Source organism: Eutrigla gurnardus (genome assembly GCF_963514095.1).
Source record: "Eutrigla gurnardus genome assembly, chromosome: 19".
NCBI lineage: Eukaryota > Metazoa > Chordata > Actinopteri > Perciformes > Triglidae > Eutrigla > Eutrigla gurnardus.
Genome location: NC_139930.1, coordinates 3,151,359 through 3,172,232, shown reverse-complemented (window position 1 = coordinate 3,172,232; position 20,874 = coordinate 3,151,359). Strand labels below are relative to the sequence as shown.

Here is a 20,874-nt window from a genome sequence, read left to right as displayed (position 1 = left end):
CAAAAACTAATACAACTGTTTTAATAAAAAGTTGTTGAATTCAAAACATCCAAGACTTGAATATGAGTTCCACACATTCTTCAGAAAATGTTGATAAAAAAAATCAGGTCACACAGTCAACATGCACAGACATGCATGCAAGTCTAGGTGTGGGAAAGAGCATGTGAGCCTAAAATGTAAAAATTATAAAATGCTTTTTATAACCACAATATTAACCAGCAAATGTTGGGACAATATAGATATATTTTTAGGGAACTTTAGTCCTGGTGACAAAGTGGTTAAAGTTAAGATATATCATATCTTCAGACAACATCTTCAAAAGCTTGATGGTTTATTTCACTGTAACATTTAAATCCTTCAAGTATCTAAAGCTAATGTCACCTCAACTTCTACACAAGGGCATTATGAAGTGAAAATATTAATTTAAGGTCGTAAACATAGAAAACAGAAACTTCTAGTCCGATATGAAACAAATGACTGATGTATATACTAAATGATGCCATAGAGGAATGTAAGAAATTCACTTCCAGGGTTTGATAATAAAGGAATGTTAACAAATCCAAAAAGTGTGACATAATGACAGTAAAACTATATGGTTGTAGATAACATCTCACAATTAGGTCCCTACTCCTTAAAACAGAGCCAGCTGTAAATGCTCATATTGGTTGAACTACATGTTTGATTCACTGTGAGCGTGTTTATCATTTTCAAAGTCACTATCCTGGGAGATGAGCTTGTAGGGTTTCTTCCTCTCCTTCTCCTCCAGCACAGAGTTTCCCATCTCCACGTCTTTGCTGCGGAGCTCGTGTCGAGACAGGAACTCCACAATGCCGGCTCCGATGGAATCCCCCAGAACGTTGGTTGTAGTACGCAGGCGGTCCCTACACTCCAACATGAACACAGGGAGGAAAAAGGCAAATAAGTGGGAAGTGGGAATGCTGGGTACATTAAATACATAGGCCACAGACATACATACATACATACATTCATACAGTTCAGAAAAAAATGATTAGCCCCCTTCATGAAATCAAACAAAACCCTTAACTTTTCCATGGAAATGACCATAACCAAAAGTGTTGATAGTTGAATTGCTTCCAAAAGAACAAAGACAAATTCTCCACTAAGTTTGATTAAGGGTTTACTGATGCACTGAATTGAAACAAGAAAATACAAAAAATGACAAGGCCAAAATTATTAGCCCTGTGAAAATGAATAGTCAATAGTGTAAACTTTCTGACTCGCAACTGACAACAACCTCGCATGGACCTGTCGGTCACTGTCGAGGGCATCACAGTATTTCCTTCCTCAACTGTGAGGAACCTGGGTGTAATCCTCGATGACCAACTATCCTGCACCCCTAACATCACTGCTGTGGCCCGATCCTGCAGATTTGCCCTCTACAATATCCGCAGGATTCGGACCTTCCTCACAAAGAATGCAACGCAACTCCTGGTCCAAGCACTGGTCATCTCCCGCCTTGACTACTGCAACTCTCTCCTGGCCGGACTCCCGGCCTCTGTGACTAAACCATTGCAGCGTATCCAGAATGCTGCAGCACGCCTTGTCTTCAATCTACCAAAATTCTCCCATGTGACCCCCCTCCTCCGTGACCTCCACTGGCTCCCTGTTGCAGCACGCATCCAATTCAAGACGATGGCACTGGCCTTCAAGGCCATCAATGGAACGGCACCCATCTACCTTCAAACACTGGTCAAACCTCATGCCCCGAAGCAAGCACTTCGCTCCTCTACTTCAGCTGGCCGGCTGGTACCACCATCGCTGAAATCAAACAAATGTCGCTCAGCAAAATCCAGACTCCTCTGTTTTGGTCCTCAGTGGTGGAACGAACTCCTGACCAACGTCAGGACAGTAGAGTCGCTGCCATCTTCCGAAACCTCGACTCTGCATAGCATGACCTACTAACAACGCCCCCCCCCCCCCCCAAAAAAAAACAACAACAACAAAAAAGCACTTCTATGTTATTACCTATAGCACTTTGATCATAGCACTGTAGTTCTTAAGGTATGTTTGCTGAACATCTACTACTTTACTCAGACCTAACGCTTGTTTCTATTTTTTAGCTCTTACTTTATCAGCAATGATATGTTGTGCTTTCTTTCTTTTGACAAATGTATGTTATTGTAAGTCGCTTTGGACAAAAGCTAAATGCCCTAAATGTAAATGTAAATGTAAACCTCTTATGGCAGTTCCTAACTAGGTTGGCACATGGCTCTTTGGGGATCTTAGCTAAGTCTTCCATGGCAAATAGTTCCAGCTCATCAAACTGCATGGTTTTTGAGCATGAATATTAACCTTGAGCGCCTGCCACTGATTCTCAATAGGATTGAGATCTGGTCTCTGAGGACTCCAGGACCTTGATTTTGGTGTCTTTCAAAAGACTTTGGACCAATTTGAATGTATGCGTCAGGTCATTGTCTTGCTGGAAGATCCATCGGCGACCAAAAGCTAGACTGGCAGCACATTTATTAACATTATCCTTCAAAATGTCAACATAATCTTCTCTCTTTATGGTCCCATGCACCCGAACAAGGTTCCCAATGCCTGAAGCAGCAAAACAGCCCCACAGCATTACGCTCCCACCACCATGTTTAATTGTGGCAACTGTGTTTTTAGGGTTGAAGGCCTCTCCTTTCCTTCGCAAAACAAAAGCACCATCCATATGTCCCAAAAGCTCAAGTTTAGTCTCATCAGACCAAAAGACAGACTTCCAAAACTCATTCCCGTGTTTCAAATGTTCACGGGCAAACTTCAGTCTTGCTTTGATGGAGGTTTTTTTGGACGTAGACCTAGAAGCCCACCACAATGAAGAGCACTCACAACAGTCTTCCTTGAAACATCAAGTCCAGAAGAAGCCAGTTCAGCAACAGCAGCAGGATTGTTGTTGACATCTCTGACTATTTTCCACTCCAAAGTTTTTGAAAATCTACTACTTTCGACCACGCCCCAGTTTGTTTCTCACAGAATTTCTTTGTACTTTGCAATGATGCAAAGTACAGCTATCCTACACACTGTGAAACACTTTAGTTACCATAAACCAAGGACATTATCTGTCCCAGCTGCTGATCTACAGAGGTCTGAAACCCCTCGGCCAGATCATCATTAAGAGTGTCTACGGATACCGGTTCCATTGTGGATCAACGATCAGCCACCTCTTCTACATGGATGACATCAAGCTGTCTGCCAGGAATGAGTGTGACTTCAACTCACTGATCCACATCACCAGGATCTACAGCAGCAACATTAGAATGTCATTCAGGAGAGATATATGAGGTTGGATGGTATCCAAGAGAGGCAAGATGAACACTGCTGAAGGGGTTGGATCACCAGGAGGGAACATAGCAGATGTCCAGGACAACTACAAATACCTTGTACCACAAGCAAATGGGAACCTGGAAGAGGCCGCAAGAAAGTCAGCCACAGCCAAATACCTACACAGAGCAAGGCAAGTCCTGAAGAGTCACCTGTATGGAAAGAACAAGATCAGAGCCATCAACATAGACACACTGCTGGTCATCAGATACCCTGCTGGTATGATAACGTGGTCGAAGGAAGAGATAGAAACCACTGATATCAATGACAGGAATGCTCCTCGCCATCATCGAGGGTTTCACCCTAAAACCCGTACTCTGAGATTGGAGTGAGGCCAAGGACTAATGAGCATCAGAGCCACTATCCAGGATTAAACACTCAAGATCCAGGATCCAGTCCATCAGGAAGATGGCCCCAAGTGATGACCTGCTAAGTGAAGATCTCAGACAGCAGAAACGATGATGATGATGATGATGATGATGATGAGGAGGAGGAGGAGGAGGAGGAGGAGGAGGAGGAGGAGGTGGAAGAACAAACCCTGCACGACATGTATCACCGACAGATAGAAGAAGTGGCTGATAAGGAGAAATCCCTCTGGTGGCTATAAATGGCTGCACAGAGGCACGGATCATGGCAGAACAAGAACAGGCACAATGTAAATAGAGACCAGGGTCTACCACACCAGACAGGACCCCAGGGGGAGGCCGGGGTCTACCACACTAGACAGAACCACAGGTGGAGGCCGGGGGTCTACCACATCAGAAAGACTGAAAGTCCCAATGTGTGAATGGAAGACAATTCCAAGGGTGGTTGAGCATGACGGAGCTAAGATCCTGTAGGACATCCAGAACCACACTGATAAACTGGCTAACCACCAAACATCGTGGTGGTGGATCAACAACAAAGGACAGCTCTAGTAACTGATGTAGCTGTCCCAAGAGACCGTAACATCAGGAAGAAGGAACACGAGAAGCTGGAAAAATACCAAGAAAGAAGATCTAGAGAAGATGGGGAGAGTAAATGCGTCAGTGGTACCGGTAGTAATGGAAGTACTTGGGGCTGTAACCCCCAAACTGGGACAGTGGCTCCAGCAGAGTCCAGGACCAACATTGGAGATCTCTGTCCAGAAGAGCTCAGTCCTGGGAACAGCTAAGATACTGGGCAGCACCCACAGACTCCCAGGCCTCAGGTAGAGGACCCGAGCTTGAAAAAGGAAAAACTGTTGAGTTGTGACTTAGCCTCTCTATACTTAAAGTTCCCATATTATACTGTTTGTCATCAATTTCACGCAGCTGCACACTTTTCTGACAGACAGTCCCATCCGGGGTCCTGAATTTCAGCTGTCTAAAAGTTGCTCAAATGAGCTCTGCTGAGAACAGGCTGTTTCTGTGTCTGCACCTTTAAATGCTAATGAGCTCCGTCTGTCAACGCCTACTTGGAGAGAGATGGAGAGGATGCCGCTTACGCTAGCAGTAGCATGTTTACGTGGATGTATCGCTATGGCTCGCCTTTGTGTCTCAGGTGAAGTTGCCGGGTCCCGTATGGTTGGGACAGATCCTTTTTACGAGGGTCAGTGTCGAGGCAAAGCCAGCTTTGTACTGACCCTCATTACTGAAGGAGTCTGATGTGAAGTGGTTAGCACACACATACAAGCTAACACGGACCGTAGCCGGCACATTGTCATTAAAAATGAAACACAACCACCGTCTCTTCTGTTCTTCTGTAGCTGGGACCGAATATAAGCACTTATGTTGATTTGTACAACCAACAACAGCAATCTGCATGTCTAGCTGTGAGCGACAACATTGTGAAACACCGCTATCTCACTGCTGTCTCACCGCAACACACAACAAACTTCACCTCGGTGATGAACGTCCCCTCTCGGATATCTCCTATCATCAGAGGAGTTCGGCCTATCAGGACACACCAACTTCACCTCGGTGATGAACACCCCCTCTCGGATATCTCCTATTATCATCGGAGTTCCGTCTATGTAAATGACTAATTTCGTTACGTAACAACAGGAGCTGAATCTGAACAGCCTGTAGGAGCGCTGTTGTACCAGTGGGTGGGCTGCAGAGACCATGCAGGAGTAGCTTGTTTTCCTCATTCTAGGAGTTGACAGGCTCAGGGAGGACCAGTTTATAGGTGTAGAGACCAGAGAAAACCTGTTTTTCATAATATGGGACCTTTAAACTGTTATTCAACATAATGAGACTTTCTTGACTTGAAAAAATATATTTTAAATAAATGAAATATTCGTATTCATTTGATGAGCAGACAGAACTGGAGCCAGCAAGCTATTAGCTTAGCTTAGCACTATAATTTATTTAAACTTCCTTTATGAAACACACTTCTTGCCTGATTCTCTTGAGTGAACTGGATTAATCAGATAATCTTGCTTTATAAAATGCACCTGCAGCTTTAGAACAATGCACATGTCTGGTATTCATTAAACTTCTGTCTATCTTCATGTGGGAAGGCTGTGATAGACTTTAGTCCATTCTAGTTTGGAAAAGAACCTTTTTTTTTTCTTATTACCCCAGTTAGCTGAGTAATTTCAGGGACGGGTATTCTAATTGAAATGATTAATTTGGGAAACCTAATTATGTTTCTATGTTAAAGTCATGGCAAAAATATTCAATAGAGCAGTGAAGATGTAGAACAAGACTCCAGGGAGACAGAAGTATGTTACTGGGTGGTCATAGCAGATCTGCTTTGACCATTTGAAGTTTAAGTTACAGTAGTTCACAGGGTCACACACACACTACTCACAGAAACCAATCAACAGCAATGATGAGAGTGATGTCATCAGTGGGAAGTCCAACAGAGGTCAGTACGATCACCATGGTGACCAGGCCGGCCTGAGGAATGCCAGCAGCTCCAATACTGGCTGCAGTTGCTGTAATACTTGATTGAAGAGAAGCAGAAACAGCAGTTTGTTAAATAGTCAAGAAATGCAATCTTTTGGTTTCATGTTCAGTGATTTTTTCATGTCTCTCAACTCTAAAACAATGTCAATGTGAAGTCAATTAGGAACCTTTTTTTTATGGTGGACATGAATGAAACACATCCATGTGACTATGCCACCTCCAGAGCAAGTATTAAATGATGTAGTATTTGGGGGGGGGGGGGGGTTGTTGCAGAAAATAGTTTTGTTGTCTAAGCCTGATTATTAATAATAACTTACATTTATATAGCGCCTTTCAAGGCACCCAAGGAATCTTTACACACAATAAGACAGTGTGTGTAAAGTGACAGAAATAAGGAGTGATGACTTAGAGTCTATAAGTTGTTATGAACATCCCATGAAAATGTCCAGCGATGCAGTGTTTTCGGATCTCAGCTGGGAGAGAGTTCCAAAGGGTGGGGCTGACACACTGAACGTTCTGTCCCAAAACGTAGACAAAAGTCTAGTGAGGGGGTTGGAGAACAGACCCGTGCCAGAGGACCGGAGAGTAGTATAGGGCTGGAGGAGGTCTGACATGTACTGGGGGCCAGGGGCGTAGAGGGATTTGAAGGTGAGAAGGAGGATTTTGCATGAGGACTGGACTGGGAAGGTACATGAGGGTAGGGGTGTTGTGCTGAGTTTTGTACATACTGGAGCCTGTCCAGACCGTACCCCAGACTGTACTCCATTACAATAGTCCAGGCTTAAAGGTTGTATCAGCGATTCTGGGCCGAAACATAAATGATCACATTCATCTGTTTTTACCTCATGATCCGCTAGCTGCCCGCCCCATAAGCAGGCCATCAAAAAAACGCGTCTCTCTAGGCAGCCTAGGCTCCGAGATCGCACACAAAAACAAATGGTTTTTGGACAACAGCAACATTAGAACATTGGACATACTACCAACACCGCAAAAGCAAAATAAACAGTGTTCATGAAAATGCGTGTCCATGATCATTTTCAAAACACGGGAGGGAGGGGCTAGCTGGCTCTGTTTGTTTTGGATCTCGCAACGGAAGTGAGGGCAACCAGAATCGCTGATACAACCTTTAAGGTGATGAGGGCATGGATAAGGGGATCTGCCACGGAATATGACAGTAATGCTAATTAAGTAGTTCAGTTGCCTAAACTTAACTTTGGATTTATTGTCTAAACTTAACTATGTGGTTTTGTTGCCTAAAAATAACGTTGGTTATGTTGCCTAAACATAACTAAGAGGACAACAGCATAAACATAATCTATGATTCTCCTCTTTTTCACCTGATGGTGATGATCTGACCAAAGTTCATGTCCATATTGTTGACCTGGGCAATGAAGATGGCTGCCAGGGCCTCGTACAGAGCTGTTCCGTCCATGTTGATGGTGGCGCCCACAGGCAGCACGAAACGGGTGATTCGTTTGTCAATTTTGTTGTTCTCCTCCAGACATTTGAAGGTTACAGGGAGGGTAGCTGAGCTGAGATGAAGAATGGAAACAGATTAATAAAAAGTTCAACATCACTTGCATTGGCTGACCCAAAGCCCGGCGTTGGTATCGACAAAGGTAACGAAAAGGTAGATCAGCATATCCCTAATATGGGGGCCCCAAGGTGCAAAACTGTCTTTTACTTTTGTGATGTTGTTAAAAAGAAGACTTACTAGGGATGTATGAGGATGGAGATGTACACTAGTAACACCTCCTTCCCTCTCCCCAGCCTCTCTGGGATACGTATTCAACTACAACATACAACAGAAGCTTTACTGTCATGGCAGAGGGGGACGAGCTCAGTCCCGACTCAGTGTCATCCAGAGAAATGCAGCTGAGAAATATGGCATTCTTTCCCTGTTTCGGAGGATCCAACTGATGGATCCTTCAGGGCCCTACGTATCCCAAGATTCATTGTCCACCAGTGATGATTGGATTAATAGATTTTTACCGTGATCAACATCACCTCAGTGTTTGTCCTGCAGCCTTTCTGAATGGAGTCTGGCTGATGGCTATGCTAACATTGTAGCTGCTCCATCAACACTCCAAATAAGGTCATCTAGACATAAATACAGCAGAGACCTTGTTGTTTGGACCACAGACAGTCTCTGGTTTCTCCACATAGTCTGGTCTGGTCTCTGGACTAATGTGAGCTATTATCCAGACCTCTGGGGGACCACAGACAGTCTCTGGTTTCTTCACATAGTCTGGTCTTGTCTCTGGACTAATGTGAGCTACAATCTAGACCTCTGGGAGACCACAGACAGTCTCTGGTTTCTTCACATAGTCTGGTCTGGTCTCTGGACTAATATGAGCTACTATGGTAGACCTCTGGGGGACCACAGACAGTCTCTGGTTTCTTCACATAGTCTGGTCTGGTCTCTGGACTAATGTGAGCTACTATATAGACCTCTGGGGGACCACAGACAGTCTCTGGTTTCTCCACTTGGTCTGGTCTGGTCTCTGGACTAATATGAGCTACTATCATAGACCTCTGGGGGACCACAGACAGTCTCTGGTTTCTTCACATAGTCTGGTCTGGTCTCTGGACTAATGTGAGCTACTATATAGACCTCTGGGGGACCACAGACAGTCTCTGGTTTCTCTACTTGGTCTGGTCTGGTCTCTGGACTAATATGAGCTACTATCATAGACCTCTGGGGGACCACAGACAGTCTCTGGTTTCTTCACATAGTCTGGTCTGGTCTCTGGACTAATGTGAGCTACTATATAGACCTCTGGGGGACCACAGACAGTCTCTGGTTTCTCCACTTGGTCTGGTCTGGTCTCTGGACTAATATCTACTATCGTAGACCTCTGGGGGACCACATGCAGCAACGTCAGGACGTTGGTAATGGCAGAAGGAGAATCTCCGCGCTGATAAGCTTTCACAACACAGTGTCTCGCGGATGTGCCAAATGTTGTGTAATCGCCTCATTCCCGCAACTCAGTGCAAAATTGCATCTGCATCCATGCATTGTCTTGTATGTGCAACGAGTTTGCTTTGCGTGTTGTGTAAAAACTCCATAAGCAGACATCTAATAAGCGTATCTGTTCAAGTGGGGTAGTGATGGCACAACTCACCTGGAGGATGTCCCTAGGGCTGTTACCAGAGCTTGCAGTAGACCAGCAATGAAGATAAAGGGATTTTGCCGAGTGATAACAAAATAAAGAGTGGGAAGAATAAGAACTCCATGGATGGTTAAGCCAATGATAACTGTGATGGTATACATGCCCAGCTGGCCGCCCATTTGTGTCAGATCATTCATCTCCACAATCTTTCCTGCAATCAGGAAGAGGATACCAATAGGAGCATACCTGAGAGGAGGAGAGGAAAATCGAGTTATTGGAGATAAGTGTGACGGTAACATTTGTGCAACAGGAAACACTTGTCTTACCACATTATAATGGCAACCAGGCGCATGATAGCTTCATTGAGGCTGTCGAAGAAATCCCTCAGGACCTGGCCCTGCTCCTTCATGCTGCCAATTATTAAACCAAAGCACATGGAGAAGACCACCAGCCCGAGGGCATTGACCCCATTCACTTGACCTGCCACTGGGATCACTTCCTCCCGGGTGATCTCCATGACCTCCTGAGTGACATTGGTCGAGTTGAAGAGGGTGTCATTCACTGTCACAGTGACATGGACTGTTCGCTTTCCATATTTGGTTTTGAACTGGAGAATGAGACAATTAAATGATTGAGGTTGAAACAAACCACTTTTCACCCACATTTTCTAGAAGTTCTAATGCCCCCTTTTCTCGAGTCGTGTGTCACTTGTTTAATCATAACTTCCGTTTCACATCCTAATGTAATGTCCACTCATAGATAAAGAAATGTACAGATAACATTTTGTGGCTGTTCAACAAACTCCTATGACATTGTGTGAGAGATCAAAGGTAAGTGGAGGGAGATGAAGGCGTTTTAGAAAAAATGAATTGGCTTTGGGTTCAAGTTGGAATTTGGTGATGAAATGTGGATTCCAGCAGACGTGGAGCTCTTAATGTCACTCTGCTGTTAAAAAATATGTAGTTCATCCTAATTAAAAACCACTAATATCAACCGTTTATTGTACCACATCTACTGCCATCAAACAGGAAGTGGTTCAGTAGTAAAGCCCGCCTCTTACTCCATTCGATTGGCCGCCTGGGCCCCGTGTGACATTGACGAGTGGCGTTATTCCACACCTGGCATTAAAAAGTTGAGAATAATGGGTGTCTAAAACTGCATGGAAAACGCTACAAAATACTGTAGCAACTTCATACTGATTTGGATCCAAACCATGATGTTTTTACTAAACCTATGTAATTTTGTTGCCTCAACCTAACTATGTAGTTTAGTTGCCTCAACCTAACTATGTAGTTTAGTTGCCTAACTTTTCACTATTGACCTGGTTGTAATAACCTATAGTATAGTTGTAGTATTTTAAGACGTTGTGGTACTTAACCATCAATATTGGATGCAAAGCTCACCTGCTGTGTGCAGGCTTGAACCAAGTTTGGTGGAAACATATTTCTGAAATGAGAAATCACACAGTGATTAAAAGATGAGGAGTTTCAGAGAAATTAGTGAATATTATTGTTGTTATATTCAGGCTACCTGATCAGATCTAAGAAGGCATCAGCAGGACTGACTTGCTCTATCTTCTGCTGCTTTCCAAACTCATCTTTTGATCCTTTTCCTGGGTGGATGATGAGGACAACGATGATGCCGACGAAGACGGCGATGATGGTAGTGGTCATGTAGTAAATCACGGCTCTCATGCCCATCTTTCCTGAGGCTTTGCTGTCCAAACCTGACATTCCTAAAGGACAGGAAATGGGAGTGCAGTAGACATCTGAGAATTAACACATAACAAACTTTACAAACCAGAGCCCCGGTCCTTCAGGTTTCCCCTATTGAACTTAATTTCAAAATAAATATGTATGGTAGTCAACGGCTACAGACAAATACGTTTTTGATCCCGTTTGTATTTTACCAAGAATTATATATGATGTATGTCATTTTAAAAGACAAATGTTCATGTCCTGAAAGTCTCAGTCTTTCATTGTATCATTTATTTTAGTGTGAAACCACTCACGACATCTCGTCAACGTACGTCACCAACATGGCCATTAGCTCGGCTAGCTAGCAGGATCATAGAGGATGAACAAGTTATTTGACCTTTGAAAAATGTAGATTTTTATTTTTTTGCATAATAAGGTCCCATAGGGGATACAGGAAGGGGCGGGCCTCTCTATACCGTCACAATCTCTGCTTTGGAGTACAGTGTACTTCCAGGCAATGGCAGTTGTAGTTCAAAAGAAACAGCATTCGGAATTTTTTGTTGAGGGTTTTCCTGGTTATGAAAATGAAAATGATAACACAAAAACTTTTTATGAAGCCATTTTGTGCTATTGTGCTGGGCTTCCAATTGTTGTAAAATATTGAGAGAGACTACTGATGGTGGGGAGGTGGTGGGTCCAACAACACAGGCCTTTAACCACAGGACCATGGACACCACGTTGCCCAAAGTGTTGTAGACAAGAAACGATTTTCCTCAACCTTATTGAGAGGGTTTGTTGCCTAAACCTAACTTCTGCTTTGCAACGTAATGACATTCCCACTGACAGAAAAATAAGTTGTGCTGAGCAACAGGAAGAAAGTAAAATTTGTATCACTCAGTAAGAAACCAATGGATTCAATTTCATGACTGTTTCATGAACTGCCGTGAGAGCGTGTTAAATCAAAGGGACCATTGTCTTCATACATAACGTTAGCAGTATGGAGGGCTACTTTTTAAGAAGTGAGAGATGTCAGGGGACTGTAACTTTGTCATTTTTCTAATTTGTGGGTGAAACGAAGAGGACTCTGCCTTGAAAATAATTAATGTCCACTGCTGCACCGTGAGAACAGACATGGTGCACTTAGAGGCCACGTGGCTGAAGCACCTTCTGTGATTCAATTGAGAAAGTCTTCTCTGTAGCTGACTCAGTGGGGATCTCTTCATCACCAAGCTGGGGGTCAGTAAGGCTTACCATTGTGTTCTGCCTGGTAAGCATGACATCGCCGTGAACCAGATCATTCCCTCCCAGCAACATGTTCCCACACAGATCTGAGACACTGCTGATTGATCGTTTCACAAATTGACAAACAGGCTACTAGTCACCACAGTCGCATCCCAGTCACAGAGATAAGCATCAGATATATCTAAGAATAAATACCCTGCATGTTCCTTCAGACTTTTATAACCTCCTGGATGAAAAAAATTCTGTATTAAGTTAGTATTTCTAACTAAGTTTCACCTCCTCTTCCAGAATCTAGTTGCTCAATTGGTAAAAAAAAAAAAAAAGGAGAAAAATAAATATTTTGCTTGTGATCTACAAAAAGAGCAAAGTTAAGTAAATACAGTGGGATGGTATAGGAAGTGTCATGTGTTTACTTTCATTGTGTTGTTTTCTGGTTTCAGATATTGGCCACAAAACATACTGTGGACAGCCAAAGACCAGATCTGATGACAAAATCGGTATAATTCATGATGAATCAGTACCCATAAAATAATATTATAATGGCCATTTTTCCATATCTTTGCAATGGAACCTTTGTAGCAACTTAGTAGTGGAGTCACTGACGTGAGGTTTTCTAGTAGGCTAACAAATATTGTTACGAAGCATAGAGAGACAGACTAGAACAAGTAGGTGTCCTCCTAAAAGTCTTAAATCTATTAAAAATCCATCTGTAAACTTATTATCTACCTGAAACTGAAACACCATCGTGATCCTGCAGAATTCTGTATAACTTGAGTCTGTTGGAATATGGATTCTGACATATGAACATTTCTCAAGCAGACATTGAGATGCTGTTAACAGTTTTAATTCAATGTTTAAAGCTTCCAGCTGATGTGAATGGGTGGGACAAAACACCACAAACAATGACAACATGAGGCCAATATGTATGAGGATGAGGTCGGCCTTTAAAGGGCCTATATCAACAGACAGAAGTGGCACCTGTTATGAGACTGGAGACCAGTAAGGGGAGGACCAGCATCTGAAGCATCCTCATTAACAGCTCTCCAGGAAAAGAGAAGTACTTCACTTCTCGATAGGTCATCTTATATGGACGCAGTGCAAATCCCAGAACAATACCTGCAGAGAGAGAGAGACAGCATGTACTTTATATATATATACTGTATATACTGTATCATTTAATAACATATAATAATGCAGTGGAGATACAGATTGAATGATGGTTTAGCTTGCAGAGTCATACACACCTACAATCACTGCCGCGACTGTAAAGAGAACAAAGGCGTTCTTCTTGAGGAAAGCCTGGACGTCCTCCTTGGAGATCTCTTCCACTTTCCTCTTCGCCTTCATCGTGCGTATGTGAATGCCTTCCCTGAATCGCTGCATCCTGCTGCAGGAAACCAACATATGTCCATTGGAGCAAATAGTACCAGCAGACTAAATTCAAGTCAAGCATAATTACAATCTTAACAATTTAGCAATGTACACACATACAAGGCATGTGACACACATATAAGTAAAAGCTAGGATGGTATAAAAAAGAAGAAAAGAAGAAATCTAATCTCCAATAATATTGACAAAGTGAAGTGTTTGGTAAGTTATAAACAAAATAATCATGCAAGGAAATATATACTGAATGGATATACAGACTGGGTGATAATGTATAATATTGACATGTACTTGTCTCTATACTGACCCTTGTCTCAACCTAATGTTGGTTTTGTTGTCTCAACCTAACTTTGGTTGTGTTGTCTAAACCTAACGTTTGTTGTGTTGTCTCAACATAACGTTGGTTTTGCTGTTTAAACCTAAACGTTGGTTTTGTTGTCTCAACCCTAATGTTGGTTTTGTTGTCTAAATCTAATTACAGTTACATTTTGTATCAAAAAGTAGAAGAATCAGAAGATTAAAGTTTTGTAACTATTGTATGAACTGCAATGAGACTGTGTTGTAGATAATGTTGCATTCTAAAGCTTGAGTGTCTTAGAACGAGTTTGTGAGTGTTGTAAACTCTGTAAGACCCACTTTTTTTGCAATGTTTTTTGTCCCAAACTGTATGAAAATGGGTTTCATGGTTTTTTAGGTTTTCTAGTTTCATGTGATACCAGCAGCTTAAAGACTGAGTCTCTTAAAGACATCATGTTATGACCTTTGAGTGACGGAGAAAGGACAAAACATAAAGACATAAATCCACAGATAGAGTTGAGTTTTGTTTTAGTCTCCCACTGTGGCTCAAAGAGAGTTTTGCACGAAACTGACTTTCCCTTTTCTACCTTAGACTAATGAATCCTTTTGTGAAAATGTGGTTTAGAATATTTCTCCTAAGAATAAGAACTTGAAAGAGGCCGATAAGAGCAGGAAGATGAATCGCAGCATCCAATAACTCTTTAAACTTAGACTTCGAAACATCACAACCCAGCTTTAAATTAATATGCAACAGCCTTTTGTATCAAGTCAAAACAACATTAAAAATAAAGATATTGTTTGACACATTAAATGACAATATGAAGATGACTTTATAAATTAATACATCACAGTATATACAGCATTCAATCTGCTATGAGTGCTTCACAGTTTTTTCTCGTCATGATGATAGTTTTGGATTTATTTGTCTATTTTGAAATATTTGCCTTTTCACTGTTGATTCTATAACTACACTACTACACATTAATTAGTGTTTTAATGTATTTAAATGCGTTCATTCATTTATTTTTTAATTGTGTGAAAATTGATATTAGGACAGGTGAATGCAAGTACAGGAACATAAACAACCAAATGAGATTATATAATAATAATAATAATAATAATAATAATAATAATAATAATAATAATAATAATAATAATAATAATAATTTTAAAAAATGAAATCATATATATACATATATAAGATTAGATAATATAAATAAACAAAACAGGCAACAGCAAAACAAAACACAAACAAATGAATTACTGAGTACCACAAATTCAATTCCATTCATTCATTGTTTCGGGGTGAAGGCAGAAATATCAAAATGTGTCCAAATAAACCAAAACTATCTTTTTTGTGACAAATACATATTTTCACCTACGTTTACCTGATAGACTCAGATTTCCTTTTCCTTTCTGAGTGAAATAGATGAATGTGTAATAGACTTCCCAACCTTTCCTCTGTACTTCAGCTCTCGTATAAACCAACATTCATGAGGCCACATTTTTAAAAACACCATTAAGATACAAAAGATGTCACGTTTTAAACGTTAGATCGCCGAGTGTGCAGATGAAGCTGCATGTAAACTTTGTCACGTCTTTATGTAAAAGCAGGAAAAAAGTTCTTATTGGTCACATACCTGTTTATGTCTTTGTTCTTCAGTCGTCAGTGTGAAGAGATGGAGCTCCAACATGAAGTACTGAGACACTTATTGTAACTGGAAAACATGGGAGGGGAGACATCCAGGGGAGAGACAGAGAGGGAGGGAGACTGAGAGGAGGGAGACTGAGAGGGAGGGAGACATCCAGGGGAGAGACAGAGAGGGAAGGGGAGACATCCAGGGGAGAGACAGAGAGGGAGGGAGACTGAGAGGAGGGAGGAGAAGGAGGGAGACTGAGAGGAGGGAGGAGAGGGAGGGAGACTGAGAGGAGGGAGGAAAGGGAGGGAGAATGAGAGGGAGGGCGACTGAGAGGAGGGAGACTGAGAGGAGGGAGGAGGGATCAAAATCAATCAGTAGAACGATGGACAAAAACACAAAAAAGTACATAATGGAAGAAATTACGACACAACTGCAAAATAAAGGGCGATGGACAGCTGCAACTCTGTATCTGAATAAAAGAACATTAAGAAAGTTAAGATACCCCAAAACACAACAGAGATTCTATGTTTTCAGTAATGTGTCTCTTCTTGGAGCCAGATGGGTTCAATTAATCATGATTTTAGTCATTTTTGTGATTTTAACCTCCATCATGTGTATCTTTGTACCTGCAGGTACCCCCCTCCCCCCCCCTATCTTCATCATTTATTCATTTATTGTTCTATTTTCCTCTAAATAATGTTCTTCTTAAGAACTTTTAATGCTTGAATAAATAAATTGCTGTGTTTGTGATTGGATATGATCAATGTATTAGTATAATACTAAATTACTTAAACAAAAGAAAATGAAATAGTCCTTCCATGATAACATGGTTTAGCCCGGTAACACAGTTTCAGAGGTATGAAACATTTTTAACAATAACTAGGTTTAATAGATACACATCATCTCACTTGGGACGTGTTATAGTTGGAGGTAATTCCATGGACTAAATGATTTGCCACAATTAGCTGAATAAAGTAGAGCTTGTGCAGTAATAAGTGACCTCACTGTATGGAAACATATTCCCTGGTGAAGTTGAATATAATTAGTGAAATCAGGTCACATAGCCTTTTACAAACACTACTCACTGTCACCTAGTGAATAACACATTTCTCTAGTTGGTTAAACATGTACTTGTGTCAGTAAACATTCAGTCAACCTTAGGATATTTTTTGATATTTCAGTTTAGCTTACAGTCTAATTTGACCTAAACAACGTCTGAAGTCAGTCTGTGTCACACCACGGTGAGGGTTGTCTCGTTCTGGGTTTTTTGTTTCGTGACTTCCTGTTTTATTTTGAAAAGTAACTCTCCTCTCGTTTCAGGTCACTTGTCCTTCCTCATGTGTCACTGGTCTGACGTCTCCCCTGATTCCTGATTGTGTCCACCTGCCCCCCTCTCCCTCATGTGTCTTATAGTCTGTCTCTCTGTCTTGTGCCAGATTGTCTTGTTCAACCGTGCACAGCTTTTCACCACAGCTCTCGTCTTGGCCGAGCCTTGATTTCCTTGTTGGTAACTTTGCATTCTTTTTCCTTTTAAAGAATGTTTTTGTGTTTGATAATTTTATAGTGCAGCTTTGTCTCCCAGTTTAAAGTTCCCATATTATACAGTTTTTTATCAATTCCACACAGCTGTCAGAGGTCCAACAACACTGGATTTGATATGCATTGCCCAAAACCCATCCGTTGTCCTGAATTTCAGCTGTCTAAAAGTTGCTCAAATGAGCTCTGCTGAGAACAGGCTGTTTCTGTGCCTGCACCTTTAAATACTAATGAGCTCCGTCTATCAACGCCTACTTGGAGAGAGACGGAGAGGATGCCGCTTACGCTAGCGGCAGCATGCACCAATGTTTACGTGGATGTATCGCTATGGCTCGCCTTTGTGTCTCAGGTGAAGTTGCTGGGTCCCGTATGGTTGGGACAGATCCTTTTACGAGGGTCAGTGTCGAGGCAAAGCGAGCTTTGTACTGACCCTCGTTACTGAAGCAGTCCCATGTGAAGTGGTTAGCACACACATACAAGCTAACACCAACCGTAGCCTGCACATTGTCATTAAAAATGAAACGCAACCACCGTCTCTTCTGTTCTTCTGTAGCTGGGACCGAATATAAGCACTTATGTTGATTTGTACAACCAACAACAGAGCAATCTGCCTGTCTAGCTCTGAGCGACAACATTGTGAAACACCGCTATCTCACTGCTGTCTCACCGCAGGACACACCGAACTTCACCTCGGTGATGAACGCCCTCTCTCGGATATCTCCTATCATCAGAGGAGTTCGGTCTATCAGGACACACCAAACTTCACCTCGGTAATGAACACCCTCTCTCGGATATCTCCTATCATCAGAGGAGTTCGGTCTATCAGGACACACCAAACTTCACCTCGGTGATGAACACCCTCTCTCGGATATCTCCTATCATCAGAGGAGTTCGGTCTATGTAAATGACTTCTTTCGTTACGTAACAACGGGAGCTGAATCTAAACAGCCTGTAGGAGCACCGTTGTACCAGTGGGGGGGCTGCAGAGACCATGCAGGAGTCGCTTTTTTTCCTCATTCTGGGAGTTGACAGGCTCAGGGAGGACCAGTTTATAGGTGTAGAGACCAGAGAAAACCTGTTTTTTTTTTTTTAAATAAGGGACCTTTAGTTTATAGCCTCTCTTTTCCTCCGTTGGAGTGATCTTTTGTTTGATCATTTTCACAACTCAGTCTGGATGAGAAGTTTTGTTTTTAGCCTTTTTGCTTTCCTCCGTTGGAGTGTTTTTTGTTGTACAATTTCATAGCTCAGTATTGGAGTGTAGTTTAGGTCATAGTCTTTTGTTTTGCCTCCTGTGGAGTGATTTTGTGTTATTAGTTAGCCTGCCTTATGTCAAGATTAGATAGGTAATTGTTCACAGCCTGTTCCTTTGTCACTCTCTTTAAGAGCTAAGAAGTTGTTTTACTGATCCCGCTCTGCATCTGAGTCCTCCTTCAGTCCAGGCCTGACAGTCTGTTTTTCATGATCAAAACCAAAATCTGTTTTCATATCTCATAATGATGGAAACATCGAAAAACAAAACAGGACATTGACATGTTTCAGTAGGCAGGTGACTAAAACAAAAGAAAATGGGGATTGTTAGGATGGCGACAACACACAACAGTGGGGCTGTAGAGTGATGACACAGCTCACCAGAGGCCTATACTACGAAGCGGGTTCAACATACCAGGGTATCTTTCAGAGATCCAGCTTAAGTAACCCTAACAAAGGCAATCAGGGAAAAGCAGTCACATGAAGCTGGTTATCAACTCGGTAAGTCAACCAGGATTTCCCTGTCGAGCTATGAGCGCGTGCACATGAAAGAGGCGGCGTTTGCAGCATTTGACCAATCACAAACATGGATCAGTCTACGGCAGCGGAGCGGCGTATTTCACGTTTGAGTAGCAAACCAAAATCTTACAGAAATACGAAGTTAAACATATAATACAGGTAAAAGGCAACAGTTTCATCTGCCAAATGCAGGAAGGACAGCTGGAAAAACTTGCAGACTGCGTGAATGCGTAAGTCGCATTAATAGTATTAGTAGTAGTATAATATGACTGCCCCCATCATGAGGGAACTACTAGATCTGACTGATTGAATAAACGCGTTAACTGTGCTGATAGCTCAGTGGTAGCGTTGTACCGAGGCTCCCTGCAGCGGTCCCAGGTTTGAATCCGCCCTGCGGCCCCCTTTTAAAGCATGTCGTTGCTCTCTCTCGCCCCTTTAACTCTCACGCTGTCCTCCCCGCAACAAAAAGCCGAAAAAATTACTTTTAACAAATGAATGTATTGCTGAGATGTATTATCAAGTCAGCCTAATTCTTTCAGCTGCAATCCCGGCGGTGTAAAACAGTCTTGGGAGCAAATAAAATCGATATAAAAACATAATTCAAAGTGGTCAGTAGGCTGTACGCTGACACAGATAAGCCATTCCCTCCGATTAGAATCTGTATCTCTCATATAAAACACCGTCAGGGACAGAAAAAGGGTTTTTGCAGTTAGCGCTGAAGTTACCTCGCTAAGCCCAAATCCTGCTTCGTAGTACAGGCCTCTGGACGAGAGCTCAGTTGACGTAGTCGTCTCCCGTTGGTTTGTGGACTGAAGCCTTGAGTTCAGTATTTTGTTCACCATCTTGGATTTTAACTGTCCATGTTGGACCAACCATGTTGGATTGCAACCATTGACAGAAGTGACCATAGTTTGACCGTGGAGGAGTGACGGATGGTAAGCTAGTTTGCTAATTCCACTGCATTAATGTTGCACTTGTTAGTTGTCAGTCATCTGACAACATCTGTGTTGTTTCCTATGGTGTGATCAGAGTGTGGATGAAGCATTAAGTTGTAAAATTCCCAAAAGGCCAAACTTATTGCCCAAGCTTACGATAGAGCTATGAGGGGAGCCACCGGCAGAGTGCAGCATAACAGAATGGATGTCTACCAAAATGCTCACTACATCCACTGCGATGCGCATCAGCTGAACCTCATCATGAAGCAGGCAACATCGCACATTTTTTCCGACCTTCTCCGGGTCACCAAAGTGACCAAGTGGTTGCGCATATATGCTCCTGTCCCCTCCACCTGACACAAGTCTGTTTTGGACCCTTAAGCAGTTCAGCAAAACTCCATAGATGAAGATGGCTACAGTCTCTGACAAGGAAGTCAATTGGAGCACAGAAAAACACACAGGGAGAAAATACAAATCACGGGGAGTCCATTGGACAAACAAGAAACTTGAGACTGAAATGATGACACAGGAATCCGCACAGAGAAAGTGTCTGAGGCTGGACAGACCACCGGAGAAGTGGTCAAGTCACTCACGGTGGACAGGTGGCACAGAAAAATGCCAGGCAGTTGCGTGAGCCAGCAGACAGAAACCAGGAAACACACAGGCCGGAAACTTGGTCAAGGACAGAAGAAGCCGCAAGCCGGAACCGGAGTTGGGGCTGTAGCTGGTCTGATCCGCACACAACGCGCAAGGGGCCAGAGTGGGGGACCACAGGAGCGGCCCCGTTGTCCTGCCGTTCTGGGGTTGGACGGGGAATCCGGTGCAGCTGTGGAGCGCAGATGATGAAGACGGTGGTGATGATGATGATGTTGATGATGAATGGCCCGGCAGCTCGTGCAGGCACCGGGGTCTCGCCACCATTATGTCTACTGCTGTGCGCTCTGACCTTGTTTTGTGATAGACATGCCTAAAATGTGCCTACAATTTCTATAGTGAAATAATATCGGCATTATAATTATTATGACTATGATGATTTTTCATAATATTTTTGGTGCCCC

General features: G+C 42.6%; 1 protein-coding gene across 1 annotated transcript; it reads right to left on the bottom strand.

Annotated features, from left to right (window-relative positions):
* On the bottom strand, positions 1-15,698 carry LOC311030312 (excitatory amino acid transporter 1-like). The gene is made up of 10 exons (XM_084035978.1): positions 15,579-15,698; positions 13,500-13,642; positions 13,234-13,371; positions 10,847-11,051; positions 10,720-10,762; positions 9,643-9,923; positions 9,329-9,562; positions 7,541-7,735; positions 6,106-6,240; positions 1-881 (listed from the first exon to the last, which is right to left on the bottom strand). The coding sequence occupies exons 2-10, from the start codon at positions 13,636-13,638 to the stop codon at positions 671-673; spliced, it is 1,581 nt and encodes a 526-aa protein (XP_083892104.1). The 5' UTR covers positions 13,639-13,642; positions 15,579-15,698; the 3' UTR covers positions 1-670.
* Positions 15,699-20,874: the final 5,176 nt, after the last annotated feature.